Here is a 14,640-nt window from a genome sequence, read left to right on the forward strand (position 1 = left end):
ATCCCACAGTGTCAACCGCTTCAGGAATTACCCTCTGCAGAGTCCCACATGCCCCTGTACCTCTGAAGCATGGGCACTGCAGCCTCCAGCCATGCCATCTGTGACACTGTTGGCTCAGTGTCCTGCAGCTGTGGTGACAACACCCATGACGTGTAGGGACAAAGGCAAGTGTATTTTCCTCATGGACAAGAAACACAAACGGACACATAGAAATCACAGTAACATCTTTATTATAAAAATGCTTAGGTGTCCAAAAGTTTCTGGAGTACTATGGGACCTCCCTTTGTTTCAGGTACACTTTTTTCATTTCATAATGCATACTAGAATTACTTTGTTACATACAGGACAGATTTAATTTTTTTTTTTTAAAGTTCTCTCAAAATTCTTCCTGTGTTCCAGTTTAAAATGTGATAAGTCATAAAAAAAGACCCAACAGACAAGGCATTCAACATTCTAATTCAGCTTCTTGAAAACAACCTTTAAAAACCCTGTCAGCAGCTCAGTGTACACAATTAAAGCACATGGGAACTGAAGTTTCAAAAGAGAACGAACTAAAGAAAGAGCAAAAGAAATATCCTTTCTTTATATAGCAGGTTGCAATTTAAAACGAGTATGTGCCTGAATCAACAAGCAATACTCACAAAGATACAACACAATTTGTTCCCAGATATAAAACCTGACTGACAGGAATACACTGCAAAAAAAAAACAACCACACACATGAATAGTGTAAAGGACAAATGCTTCATTTATACTAAAAATGGGAATTACTGGCTGCATATGCAAACTGAGGTAATCAGACCTGTCATTAGCTGGTTTGCACATGCAAAAGGCTCATTACTTACATGCATGCAGATACACTTCATACCTGAAAACTCCGCCATTGACATTTAGATGCTTTCTTTGGAAAACACGAGCCTACTTACAAACTGTATTTACTCTCAAAGCCATTTTTATACTTCCCCAACATTCTGAATACAGCTTCAAATCAGGAATTACAGAAAGCCACTTAAGTTATTTAAAAGATTTATGCTTAATAAAATAGCATCAGCAGTAGAAGCAAATGCATGAAATAACATTCCAGATGAGGCATCTCCCTCACCACCTTCCTTAACACCTGATTTGGGGAAAATGTATAGAGTGCTCTTCAAGCAAAGGCCACCCAGCAGTGCACCTGAAGCATCCTCACAAAGGGTGAAACAACTTTGGTGTGTTCAGCACAGGTTCTGCAGCAGGTAGGTGCCTGCCTGGTACGAGCTTGCCGGGGCGGTGTCCAAAGGCTGAACAGAAACAATCATTAATGGATCACAGCCACCCTGGGTTCCCTCAGCCAGGGCTGAGTTCACATGCTGCATATGTTTTGGCAATTAGCATCCTTAATTAGCTGACACTTTACATTATGTTTAGTAATATATTTAAAAGGAAGGCATCTAAACAATTATTTCATAAGTGAAAGAGTGCTGAAAAGCTACCTGGCCGGAAACTGTAGAAGCAGAGGCTGGGGTTGTACTGTGTACACTGGTTATGCTGGGATTAAGTCTTTTTTTTAGTTTTGGTTAAGCATTAAATTCTACCATCAGGATTTGTTCCTCTTATTACTTTCAGGTACTTTAAAGGAGTCCCCTTTGAGGGATATGGTATACATTAAACAGAAAAATGAAAAGTAAAATAAATGTCTGTTATAGACAAGAAGAGCAGAGTGTTGTTGTGAAAAAATTTCTCAACTTCTTTTTAATTAAAAAAACCCAGGTCACTACAGCTGTAAAAAGCAATCAGTCTAAGCTGCATATTTACTTATGTTTTCTTGGAACGGCACCAGCGAGCCTAGATATGCAAACTAGTCTGTTCTGCTTTGGAGTCCAAACCTCAAGCAATGCTTATGCACAGCGGCATCCCTACCTACAGCAGACTCCTCTGTATGATCTGGTTAGAGGATGCAATTGCTGAATTGGATCTTCTAACCAGCACAAGATTAGGGAAAAGATGATCAAACTGATTCTTAAGCTGTTCACACAATTTAAAAACAAAACCAAAAAAACCCCAACCAACCCCACCAGCATAAACAAGATACCTAACAAGGCACTGAAGAGATTTAATCTTCTTGAATGCAAATCTGATTTTTTAGGCCCTGACTGGCTCTTCTACATATTAGTATGCACAGCAAATAAGAAATAGAAGATCTGTTTGGTACCTAGAAGGTATTAATCTTCATTCACATCCAAGTCTACAAAACAGACTGAGGTAAAAGGCATAGCCTTCATAGTTACCAAACAGAACTGGTGAGCATACACATGTGTGTAAACACAACTGCTACAAGGATTTGGCATTGATCTGATACTGCAAAGCAATTTTTTTATAACACACTTCATAGCTGACATTTTAGTAATGTCAGTTCTTATAATGGATCTGACAGACAGATATGATTTGAGGTGGAAAGGCCTCCCTTCTCTTCAAGAATTTCCTAACATTTCTGCTTTGTTTTCATCGAGCACAAAGGGAGAAGGGAAGTCTTTGTTCTTCATGTACGCCTCCAGGCCCTGAGAACATGTGAAAATAGCACTGTTAGGTTGTAAATGCATCAGACTGGTTATCCGCACTATTTTTAAGTCTACGTAATGTCCTCAATGAACCACTGACTACCCAAAGTTAAAAGGTCATGGGAAGGACAGACAACAGCAATAGTTTCTCCAGTGACAGAGATGAAAAGCATTTCAGCCCCAAGCCTGGGGTTCATGAAGGAGAGGCACTGATGAACTGTAAAACAATGGATCTCAGAAACAAGCTTCCTGGGGAGGGGCAGGCATGGGAAGATGTATCCTTAACTCACATTAGAATAACCCTAGCAAAGAAAAGTCAACTTAAATTGCCTTGTTTTCATTTTGTTCTTATAACGCATCGATTGCAATAAGTTCACTATCTGCACATGGAAACCTAGCAAAGATGTCAAGTCTTATGAATGCCCTTCCCTACAGGGCCCACATATCCTCCTGCAATCCACTATTTCTCACCCTGTATGTCCAACACAGGGAAGCTCTTCTTCTCACTACTAAATGGAAGCAGCTTTCCCAGGACCAATTATTTTCAGATGGACAAACTGAAGAAAACTAAGATGTGGTTTCTCTAAAGCCAATGCACATATCACACTTCTCATTCAGTATTCACTCACTGTGGGAGATGGGCACAAATTAGCACACAGCTGAATAGAGTGACCCCATGGATTCTGTAATTTGAATATTCTGCGCTTTTCATTCAGAAGTTCTCAAAGTACTTATGAGTCATAATGAAACTGTGCAGCCTCACTGCAAATGTCATTTTACAGATGGCTAAAACTGAGAGTGAACAAACTGCTGAAGAATAAACCATAGCAGAACCACGAATGTAACACAGAGCCCAAGTCCTAGTTCTGTTGATCTTACCATTTCTCAGCAAGCCTAGGCTAAAGACATCCCCTGTGTTTGGAAGAAAATCAGATGCATACCTGCACTCTTAAAAATACCTGCATTGATAGTTACTCTCACCTCTCCAAAGTAAGACACTAATGGAGAAATCTCACACAGAGCTGGAGGATCTTCAGTTCCTGAGAGACTAGAGAAGAGAACACAGGATTAACTTCCTGCTATGCTTAAAAAACAGTGCATCTTCTTCAAAAGATCAAGAACAGGATATCCAGAAGGATAAGACATTTGTTACATTCACATGCACCAGATGTTATTAGAACACAAAGTGGGAAAATAAAAGGGAATTAGCAGGTCCTAAATATTTCTCATCAAAACAAGAACATCACTTTTACAGAGATGCTTTTCAAGTAAAATGAACAGCTTGTGGGTTTATTAAACTACGAGTTGATGAAGTAATAGCCCCATGGAGGAAAAGCAGCTTCCCATTCAGCATGATGCAAGAGTATCTGAATTGGTAATTGCTATAACAGCTGATCCTTAATCCCACCTGAGAATCTTGCTGGGCTTTAAGCACTGGGGCTGTATTCAGAAAAGCTGCCGAGTACTACAAATTACAATTCCTTGGGCTGGCTAAATCCAGAATGATGGAAAAGGTTGCCCCTGCCTAATGAGTTGCTATAGGAGGAGTCAACTCATGACCCCCAGGGCAGGAATCTCAGAGCACTGTGCACTCACAATCACCAATGGAGCAGGAGCTATAATAGACATTACTCTGCATGTTCAGAAAACAACAGCTGAACAAAAATCATGCCAAGTCACTCTGTGATCAAACTAATGCCCAGTTTTGTAGAGCACAGTACATGTGGAGCACAGTACATGCCACTAGCCAGCTGGCATGGCTGGGCAGCCACAGGCAGAGAAGCTGTGGAAAAGGTCACAGAGGTTCATACCTGAGTTTCTCTGGTATCCTGCAACCATTTTCATCCAGAAATCTGGCCCCAGCCTTGAGAGCCCAGCGGTAATGCTGGGCCAGGAGGGCTTGCCGAGCAGTGGTAGGAGTGTCTTTGTCAGCTGTGTCTGCATTTTTTAGTGGAGAGAACTCCTCTTCTCTCAAAACTTCAAACGCCACAAAATTCCTACCAGCAAAGAGGAGAAAACAATGATAATGAAAAACAAAGCTAGCCATCAGCCCTGTTGATGCAACAACAGCTTTTATGGGTAAAGGCTCATATATATTTTAGGGAACAGCGATGTATGCAGCCTGAGGCAGTCAAGCTAAGGAAAGCCCACCTCCCATCTGAAGAGCAAAGAAGTACCGGGGCTATATAATGGAAAAATACAAGAAGCCCAATCTCTTTGGGAACATAACAGCAGCCTCACAACCCTCCACAGCTGTGCACAGGTGAGGAAAAGCAACCGTTCTGCAGAGATCCCACAGAAACCTCTCCAGGCAGTGGGAGGCTTGTGGACAAAAAAATCTCAGCTAAGAGCATGGCAGGATGGAGAGCTCAAACACAGCGCCAACCTGTGTGCCTCAATTCAGAGCACTGCACCCCTGGCTCCAAGAAATGGCCACTCCACCTGGGAGTCCGTAGGCAAAGATCAGCTGAGGACACCAGTTCCCAGGGATAAACAAGCAATATGGGAGGATTCACAGCTGAATGTTAAGTACAGCTGTTTACCAGAAATGGGAATGCAAATTAAAAAATCCCACAGCAGCATCTGTGTGGTTCTGCATTTCACAGGTGAAGAGCAGCTGCCAAGCTGTTTTTGCAGTACTACTAAAAAAGCACAAGGAATCACTGCTTGCAAATGAGTCCTTTCAAAGCTCAGAAGTCAGCACTGTTTCCATCACACTGGTTTTGCCTTTAGTATGATATTTCTTTACTGAATGCATGTCAGGAAATGGAGAACGGTTCAAACCTTGAGCTCTCTATCCCAAAGTAAATCCACTAAAAAGAAAAGTACTATCTCCAAAGTCAATTCAGTTTGCCTGAGGTCTCTTTTTGCCATTTATTTAAGGCTAAACCAGAATCTTTACTGCTGAATTCAAGACCTCAGAAAATAGATTTTATAAGAACACTTATGCTAAATTCCTAAATTATTAAAATCCCACATTCCCTAAACACAAAGTACTCTTGACTGGACTAACACTATGGCACAGCGCTCTCCGCTATGTTTTAGAGCTTGGCAAGTCAACACTGACAGCTCCCACAGCAACAGTAACCTGGCCCCATGGTGCTTAAGCAACCCATTGCAACCTGCACAAAGGATGTGAGCGAAGCCCTGGCTAACACGCACCAAAAATGTAACCAGAGCTGCAGTTGCCATGGAAGCCACAATTCTGAAAGACCCTGTTTTTGCAAGTCTGAATACTCCAACATGGGCTTGTATTAAATGTTGGCTTTGTGCTCGACTTCCTTTTTTTCTTTCTTTCACAGGGCTGGCAGTGGCCAGGCCAGCCAACATATCTTCAGCAGGATGAACAGCTCTGGGAGCACAGTCAGAGCAAGTGTGGCTGCTGCCGAGCACCCTGTGACCACACCTCTTGGAGCCTGCAGCGTTACTGTTGTGTTAGAGCTTGGTGAAGATCCAACAGCCTTTCTAACAAGCCACCCATAAACCACGTGCTCCCTGGCAATGCCTGTTACAACCTACAGTCATTCAAACAAACATTGAGAAGGGGAGGAAAAAAATTAAATCATGTCTGCCACTAACTTAGAGAACTGGAACACATCAAACACAAACTTCTCCAGCTTTATCCCGTTCGGTTTTAGAGGTTTTACCAGATTTCCCTCCTCGTCAATGTAGGGCACCTTCTTTATGGCTACATGATGCCTCAGCTGCGGCTCATATTTCCTGCAAAAGGAGAAGAAACAAGTTCACTTATTTCATATGCACTTACTAAAAAGTAGTACACTTCTGGGAAGCAGATAGCTTATTACTGCTCTGGGTCATGGTCTGGTCTCTCTCAACTGTTGTGGGTGTTGCTCTCTCCAAATTGATCCAAGTCACATCCAGGAAACACTTCACTAAGCAGAGCAGCCCAGCCAACAGCACTCCCTGTACCAGTAGGACATGACAATGTAAACCAAGAGGAAGAGGGAGGACCTAGTGTTGAACTGAAATTGCAGGCAGAGATAAAAAAAGGTAACAGAAATTGTTATATGACCAGGATGACAATGGAGCAGAGCAGATCCCTCACACAAGGAAGGATCAAGCTCTTCAGGAAGGTCGTACAGCTGCTCACTGAATGTCCAGCATCACATCCCATCTCCCAACACCAAGGAGCAGGGTCTTCCCCCACCTTCACCCTCTCCCCCAACCTCTGTTGTCCGAAGGGATGGCATGGGTGACATTCCCACTGAAAGTCCTCAGTGTGGGGCTGCATCACCAACCACATCACTGACCACACTGCAGCCCACGTGGCTGCTCCCCCTTGCAGGCCCAGGAAGATCATGCACTGCTATATCTTCATCGATTTAGCTACAGCAAAGCATACAGCCTCTTCACCGGGTAAGGCCCAAAGAGCACACTGGGGCTGTCAGAAAGGGGACACAGCTGTTTTGAACTGTTTGGAGGAGAGAGGAAGTGAAGAGCAGAGCAGGAGGTACCCATAACTGAAATTACAGAGTGGGAAACAGGAACACCCACTCTTGGAGGCATTTCTGGGCTGCACAGCTGCCCAGCAGGTCTGCTGGAACTTACTGGGCCACCATCTCCAGGAACTCAACTGTGAAGAAATGGTTGCAGATATTGCCAGTGCTGTACATCAGTCCCCCATCAGGGCTCTGCTGCTGCGCAGTCTCCAGGCTGATCTCACTGTACTCCACCACCTGGTAGACCCCATCCACACAGCACACCACCCCAACAGGCTCTGTGGGGTAGGCCTTCTCCACCACCTGCAGCCACAGGACAGAGTGCTATGATAAAAAGGAAGAAAATCCCAGCACTATCCCAACTCCCACATACAAACGATCCTACAGGACTGTTGCGTGCTGATCTTCCAGCACCTCAGGAGCACGGGCCGGGCGCTGCTGGGTAGAGGCACATTTTGCCCAAAAAACAGGCAAAAAACCCAGTACTTGACCGCTTAATTGTGCAGTTGCTCATAAGACAAACCAGTTAAAAGAAATCGGCATACTGCGGGGCACTTTTCCTATCAAGGACTGGGACCTGGCATTAAATGAATAACATTTGCAGCTTTAGCCTTCAGCTCCCTGTTCACATGAACAGTGTTAATGATTAAAGTAATATAAATCTCTCCTCAGGCACCTGCTGGTTTAGGGTGACAAAACCAGGCTGGTTTGGCTTTCCCCATCTTCCCCAGTGAGGAAAAAAAAATGCCTCCATTAGACTTAAAGGTGCATTTATAAAACACAACCCAGTCCAACATGGCTTCTAGATAGCCCAAGTGCCTTTGTAGAAAAGGCAGGGCATAAAGGGGAAGCAATTCCAGCTTGTGGTTTCCTGTGTAGTTACAGCCCCTGCTCTAATTGAAGTTTATTTTCCACAGTACTCTGGGATGAGTGGAGGAGGACACCCACAGGTAGGGATTCTGAATGCAATGCAGGCACCAAGCAGCTCCTCTAAATCTGCTTGCAGCGAGCCGCTGTTGGAGAGAGGTCTGAACACCCTGGTTCATCTAAGCTCACCCTAGCCAGTAGCTTCCGAGCATAATCAGACCTTAACTCCCTGTGGAGAAATGGCCCAGTGTTACTGCCACCTCACCTTTGCACCGCAATCTGCCCCTTTGGAAACACAGAAGCCTATGAAGACTGGATCTGCCATTTTCACGAGGATATTGTCCACACAGTATACATGGACATACTGGATTCCACGCTGCTTCATGTCATCCAAGACCTTGTTATCCACCAAAGCTCGATATAAGCCACCATTGCCATCTATAACGCAAGAGAAAAGACAAAGCCATGGTTAATTAGTGGGGTTTTTGCAGCTAACAGAGCAAAAGCTGAAAGTCCTGAACAAACTTTCTTTAACAGCAGAGCAGGGAATGCTTTCTAGCCAAGAGTCAGTGCTACCAGATTTTATTTCCAGACCTGCCACACAGTTCAGGCAAGCCTGTTCGCCTCCACAGCCCACCTCCCTCACCTGCAGAGTGGGACCACAGGGACCAGCCTCACAGAGAAGCGTTACAAGACTTTATGAAGCCTTGTAAGATCCTCAAAAGGAAAACACTAAAGGACAAAACATTATGCAGAGGGTGGGAAAAGCCTGTTACATTTCTTCTCTTCCAGTGCAGAGCAAAAACATTCAAAACTCAGCTTAGAGAAAAAGACTAAAATAAATCTTATTCTCAGTTTATCCTCTCCCCACAACTTCCCAAAGCCTTTTTAAAGGCTTGAACTGCAGCTGCACAAAAGACACCTGCACGTTTGTTCATCACAGATCACCCTTTCATGGTTCCTGCTTTGACACCCCTGTCAGCTCAGGAAAACCACTCTGCAGCCGCAAAACCGCATCACTGCAATATGGCCCTGACCAGGCTGCCTTCACAGAGTCTCTTACCATGTCCAGGTTAAGAGGAGAACTTTACTAGGTAAGACATTGCAATCATTTTGGAAAGAGTTAATCTTCTTGCTGCTTTTTCACCCATTTCCAGCTATCAGCCTCGAATGGGAGCCCAGCTCCTGACAGCTTCACCCCTGGGAGGCAGGACCCCAAGGACCTCACACGCAGCCTTGCCAACACATGTTGTTCCTGACCTGAAGCTGTACCACTCCTAATCCTGCCAATCCTTCCAGGCTTAGACAAAACCCATGTGCTGTGGGCAAATCTCCAGCAAGAACTAAACAGAGATTGCTCCACTCTTGATTACCACACTGAAACATTTAACTGAACCCTCCCATACTAATCAGAAGCATTAACACTCACCTCCAAAGACTGCTCCGTGTGCCAAGGCTGGCTGATGGCTAGTAGCAATCAATTATCAACACATATTATGTTACTGTGCCATGTAAGAGTGAACAGTGGGGTACCTGGAGCCATAGCAATTTTCCCCTTCTCCTCCAAGATGGCCTTCCCATCAAAGGTGACAGCAGGCAGCATTCTCTGTTCAAACATGACCACATTGGATCTGTCCAGGTTGAAGTAGTCGTGTTCTACAAAGAACTCCTCTGTCGGCCCCAGCGTGAACTCACTTGTCATGATGTACCTGTGTAGGAATGGGTGCTGAGCAATGAGCAAGAAAAGCACAAGCGAAAGACAAAACTACAAATGGAACACAGAAGTGAGGAAACCCAAGAGTGTTAAGTGAGAGACACTACAGTATCCTGCAGTATGCAACTGAGCAGGAGAGCTCTCCTCCAGAACTCATCCCACAGGAAGGCTGCACAGGGTCTTGTGCATGATACTCCCCACAGGCTTAGCTCCAGCCAGGACAGAAAAGCCTTTCCCTAAATGTGAACAACATCTGGATATTCAGATGAGCTGGAAAACAAGGCAAAGGACAGTACAACAGCCTCATTCACCCTAGATTCAAACTGACATTAAGTGTTTAAAGAAGCACTGACCAGCACAAGGTGCTGAGAATGAGCTGCGAATACCCCGCAGCTCAGTCTGCCAGCACCTCTTCTGTGCCAAGGCGAACAGCAGCATTTTCAAATGTTGGCTGCATGATTTGTTCTTCTTTTAAGTTTGTCTGTTTCCCTCCTCTCCTTCCAGATCCACAATGCTGCTGTCCCTCCCTTCACTATATTTCTTCCTTCAACAATAGCTAAAAGCCATCTTCATCAGCTACCTGTCAAGCACTTCTCCAACAGCTATTGCCATACAGGGCATGTATATACAGGGTCCTCTGCCAGCATGCCAGGGGAATCAATCCCTTGCACAAGAGAGACTGGACCTCACACACACCCCAACTTACATCTTTGCAGCACAGCATAGCCTGGCCCCTGGTGTACTGCAGCAGCCAACTGCATCCTCAACCCAGGGAGAGGAACTGTAAACATTATCAGCAGATGCTGCATCCTGCAAATAATCCATCCTGGCTTCCAGCAACACCAGGGATGGGGCATTTGCAATTCAGGTCAGGCATGCATGGCTTCAGAAAGAAACACGATACAGACTCGAATCACCTTTGATCTCCAATCTGTAAAATGATGTGCTTGTTTTCTGAAGACCTCGAACACCTGCCCCTTCACTCTTCCCAAACCCTGGCTTAGACCAGACAGTAGTTTCGTAAAGGTATCTCTTCCTAGTCTAATGAAGAACACTCAGCAGAAAACATTCCCAGAAGCATGCTGCAGCACCTTCCCCTCTCTCACCCACCACATCCCATAGGGAATCCGTATTTTTCTCCTTGCACAGAGCTAGCCTCTTTTGAAGCCTTTTGAAAGCTAGGAGCAGCCAGGAGAGAGAGCAGCCAGCTGTAAACAACTACAGCAGGAGGTGGCCTGAAAATGGAGCATGACAAGCATTTACTACTGCAAGGGGAAGCGTTTTTTTGCTGTGGCAGAAATTGCAGGCAAGGGGAAGCAGAGGGTCTTGGAAGGTGAGCTCTAGGCAATCTCTCCCTCCATGCAGGAACCTGAGAAAGCACAGCACAAACAGATAAAATCTCTTGTGAAGCATCTGAAACAGGCACTGAAAAGTGTTGTTTACAGTGTTGTCAGGGACTATGCTTGAAAAGACAGCATGGTACAGCAGTTAGGGTAGCAGCCAGTGATTCAAGTGCAGTGCTCAGTCCCTCAGATCTGCAGACACAGACCTGCCACTTCCTGTCCCTGTGCACCCTCCTCCTGCTGCTGGCATCACAAATCCTGCTGACAAAAGGCTCTCCCCTGACATGTCTCCATAGCACCCAGCAAAGTGCTTCTAGAATACAACGTAGACAAGACTGCAACGCAAAGACCCCTGCACAACAGGTCTGTGGCTCCAAATCACCTACCAGGGGATAGCACACTTGCAGTGGTGTCTCTGGCCAGCGAGCTGCTCCACTTTGCGGATTCTTTCTGCTTGGATCTGATACAAGGTCTTGCCACTAGGCAACCCCACGTTGTACATGCCCTTGGGATAGCTCACTCCCAGGCGAGTTCCTTGTCCTCCAGCCAGGAGCAACACTGCCACCTTGTTCTGCGAGATCTGATGCAAGCCTGAACAGGAGAAAGAACCCCAAGGGAACATAAGAATCACAAAAGCAATCAACACCGCATGCTCTTCTCCTGAGCCTTTCTGCAGAGCTTAGGCAACAGCCAGAAGCTGCCAGTTCAATGCCCACTGCTGGCAGCTCAGAGAGAAATATGATGCTGCACGCAATATGAAAAAATTAATTTCAGCTCTTTGATGCAGCAGTTTCCTCAACTAAAGCAGTGGATGGTGTAACAACAGGAACAGCCATGAGTTGCAGCTTAGAAGGTTCAAACTGGATATTAGGATAAAAACTCTACCAGGAAGGTGGTGCAGCACTGGAAAAGATATCCAGAGAGGTGGGGGATATTCCTTAAGGTTTTCAAGGCTTACTTTGATAAAGCCGTAGCTGACCTGACCTAGGGCTGGGTATGGTCCTGTTCCAAATAGGAGTTGGACTAGAGACCTCCTGAGATCCCTTATCACCAACATTTCTACATCCCAAAGACGTGAAGTCTTGTCATCTTCAGCAAAGCATTGGCACTTCTGGAATCTACCTTTATCAACTAGCTGTACTTGTGCTCCAGCTTCTGTTCGGCTGCAGTCAAGACTAAATAACACAGCCAAGCCTGCAGAAGCCACAACTCCCACAATCTAATTAAAAACAATATCATTTCTCCCAACAAACCACGGAAGTCCAGACCTTGGGGAAGAAACAGACCACATAATAAACACCCCGCTCATTCACAGTCTTTGTTCCCTGCCTTTTCTCAAGCCAGCATCACAGTAATAACTGACAACCATGAGAAAGATTTTTCCTTATGGAACACTTTGCATTCCTCCAGGAATGCAGTGAGCTCTGGGACTGCCCAGGTCAAAAGCCACAGCTCTGCTGCTGTATGGTAGCTATCAGAGCTTTTTGCAACCTACCTTGCCGAGCCTGCCACTGCTCCCCACAGTCCAGGACAGCCCATGCCTCACCGCAACCTCCAAGGAGAAGACAAACACCCAACTTTAACCACACCTGGGACTAAAAAATTCCTGACTTGACTGAAAGACACAGGGACCAAAGATACTGAATTAGAAGGAAAATGGGATTGGTTTTATGCTCACCTTTAAATAATTGGCTGTTTAAATAAGCAAGAGAGGGAAAATTGCTGCTAATTGCTGCTCTAACAACCTGGCTTGGTTTTAATTCCGTTCAAAACTCTAGCTTTCAGCAATAAAAACAGACATAAATCATCCATGACACTGTGGTAATCCTATTGACTTCCCCATGCTTACAAGTTTCAGCCCCACCACAGCAGTAACACAATATTTCTGCCTAAATATACCCCTTCAAAAAGGCTGGTAATGCCCACTCAAGCACACTGAAGGAAGCCAGTTATGCAGCCCTGCCATCGCTTTGCTGCAGAGCGAGCCTTTTTGAGTTCACTGAACCGCTGAAGTGCTGGCTGGAAGCCACCTCTGGAGATCCGCAGTCCACCCTCATGCTCCAAGTGGGACTAGGAGAGCTCTCTACAGGGAAACCTGTGCTGAAGGTGGAAGTCTTGGGATTTCAAAGTTTCAGGAGGTGCCTGGATAGAGGGGGAAGCTTGAATGGGTTTAAGCTTAAAATTTAAAAGGCACTGACAATAGCACTGGGTGAACTATATGGCAATGCAAATAAAATAAGCTTAATTTTACGCAGCAAAACACAAGCAATTAATGGCTGGCTCCTCTGCATCTTTACTGATCACAAAAGACTTAAAGCACAAAGCAGGGGGTCTTGGTTATTAGTTACACCACTATAACTTGCTCCCGTCCCCGGTACATGGTTTGCCACTGCGTGCTCAACAGGCTGCTAGCATGGGAGAAGGGAAGGACCCAAGCAAAGGGGCGCAGGAGCATGGCTCCAGGCCTCCCAGTGCCCCAGCTCGGGTGGTGGCTGTCCCCTCACCAGGACCTGGCACAGAGGCAGCAAACTCGTGCAAGAGGGAAGCATGCGGGCAAGACCCGTGCTTTGCACACAAGCCTGGCTCGCTGCAGCCACACAGCCCTGGGCAACACAAACCTGGGTAAAACCTTCTTTCCTATTAGCCCCCTCTCCCTTCCCTTCTCTCTCCTCCCTACACAGACAAGAGATTCAGCAAACCAACAGCCCGCTCAGCACCAGGCTAACCGGGGCTGCTCGGCTCCCAGCTGGCCCTTGAGTCCACATCCCTGCCAGGACAAGCCTCACCATCGCCTCTGCTTGTGCCCGTGCCTTGGAGCAACAACCACAGGATGATGCGGAGACGAATTACAAGCCAGTGGAGGGGTCAGCTGCGATGACAAAATTACCAATGGGGAGAAGAAGGGAAAATGACTGCAGTCAGAAACCAAAGCCAAACTCTTTGGTTTGGGTGACTCCGACATGGCAGCCACCCCCTGTCCTGGGGCAGGGCAGGGAGAGGACAGTGAGGGCTGTAAGCTGAAGCAGTGAGCATTACCACAAGTGAGGACGTGGTTGCACAGATTCTACTCACTCCCTTCCCCTGCTTTTTCCCAGGAAAAGGAATAACAACTGTCATGGTCCTGCTGTGCTCAACCAGCGCAGGGAGCTGATTCACTGCTCCGCAAGGAAATGCCTCTTACTTGGTCAATCTATCCCGAGCAAGCTTAATCTTGGCCTCTCCACAGTAACTATAAGCCTCTCATAAAGAAAGATAAATAGCAGTGTCTGAGCAAAGAAAAGCCCTTGGCCATGAACACTGGCAAGAGTGTACTTGTTGTCATTCCTACGGCCAAAGACGACACTGAATGAGTCACTCTCCAGTGATTCCCAACCACATTTAAAACTCCCAGCAGACGGACAAAGGCCCAGAGACCTGGCGATGGGAAGGGCTCTGAATGTCACCATGTCACAGCCGCCGGGGGCTGAATGGGTACCACCAGACAGCAGCATGAGACCGCCACATGCAGCTGTGCAGGGCCAGCAAGCCCAGTGAGCACATCGTACTGGGCAGAGGAGCAAAGACCATGAATCTCCCAAGACTTCCTTTGGGTGGGTATTTTCCTAAAAGCATGGACCAGCTTCTGCCCAGAGTGTTTTGTGTGAAGCCAAATGCACTCTTCGCATTTCACAGGTAGGGAAAGGTAGCAGTCCTGCTGAAAATCCTCAGCAAAGGGCGAGC

The 14,640-nt window shown here is 46.0% G+C and overlaps 1 protein-coding gene across 1 annotated transcript in view; it reads right to left on the reverse strand.

The window, feature by feature from the left end:
* Window positions 1–215: 215 nt before the first annotated feature.
* UAP1L1 (UDP-N-acetylglucosamine pyrophosphorylase 1 like 1) overlaps window positions 216–14,640 on the reverse strand; it is a 19,051-nt gene continuing 4,626 nt past the window's right edge. The window contains exons 2-9 of the mRNA XM_075054917.1: window positions 11,307–11,511; window positions 9,397–9,572; window positions 8,129–8,301; window positions 7,106–7,299; window positions 6,116–6,256; window positions 4,348–4,533; window positions 3,518–3,584; window positions 216–2,536 (exon numbers count right to left, since the gene is read on the reverse strand). Of these exons, the coding sequence (XP_074911018.1) occupies window positions 2,450–2,536; window positions 3,518–3,584; window positions 4,348–4,533; window positions 6,116–6,256; window positions 7,106–7,299; window positions 8,129–8,301; window positions 9,397–9,572; window positions 11,307–11,511 (1,229 nt within the window). The 3' untranslated portion in view covers window positions 216–2,449. The remainder of the gene's footprint in view (window positions 2,537–3,517; window positions 3,585–4,347; window positions 4,534–6,115; window positions 6,257–7,105; window positions 7,300–8,128; window positions 8,302–9,396; window positions 9,573–11,306; window positions 11,512–14,640) is intronic.

Source organism: Buteo buteo, chromosome 23 (assembly GCF_964188355.1).
Source record: "Buteo buteo chromosome 23, bButBut1.hap1.1, whole genome shotgun sequence".
Classification (NCBI taxonomy): domain Eukaryota; kingdom Metazoa; phylum Chordata; class Aves; order Accipitriformes; family Accipitridae; genus Buteo; species Buteo buteo.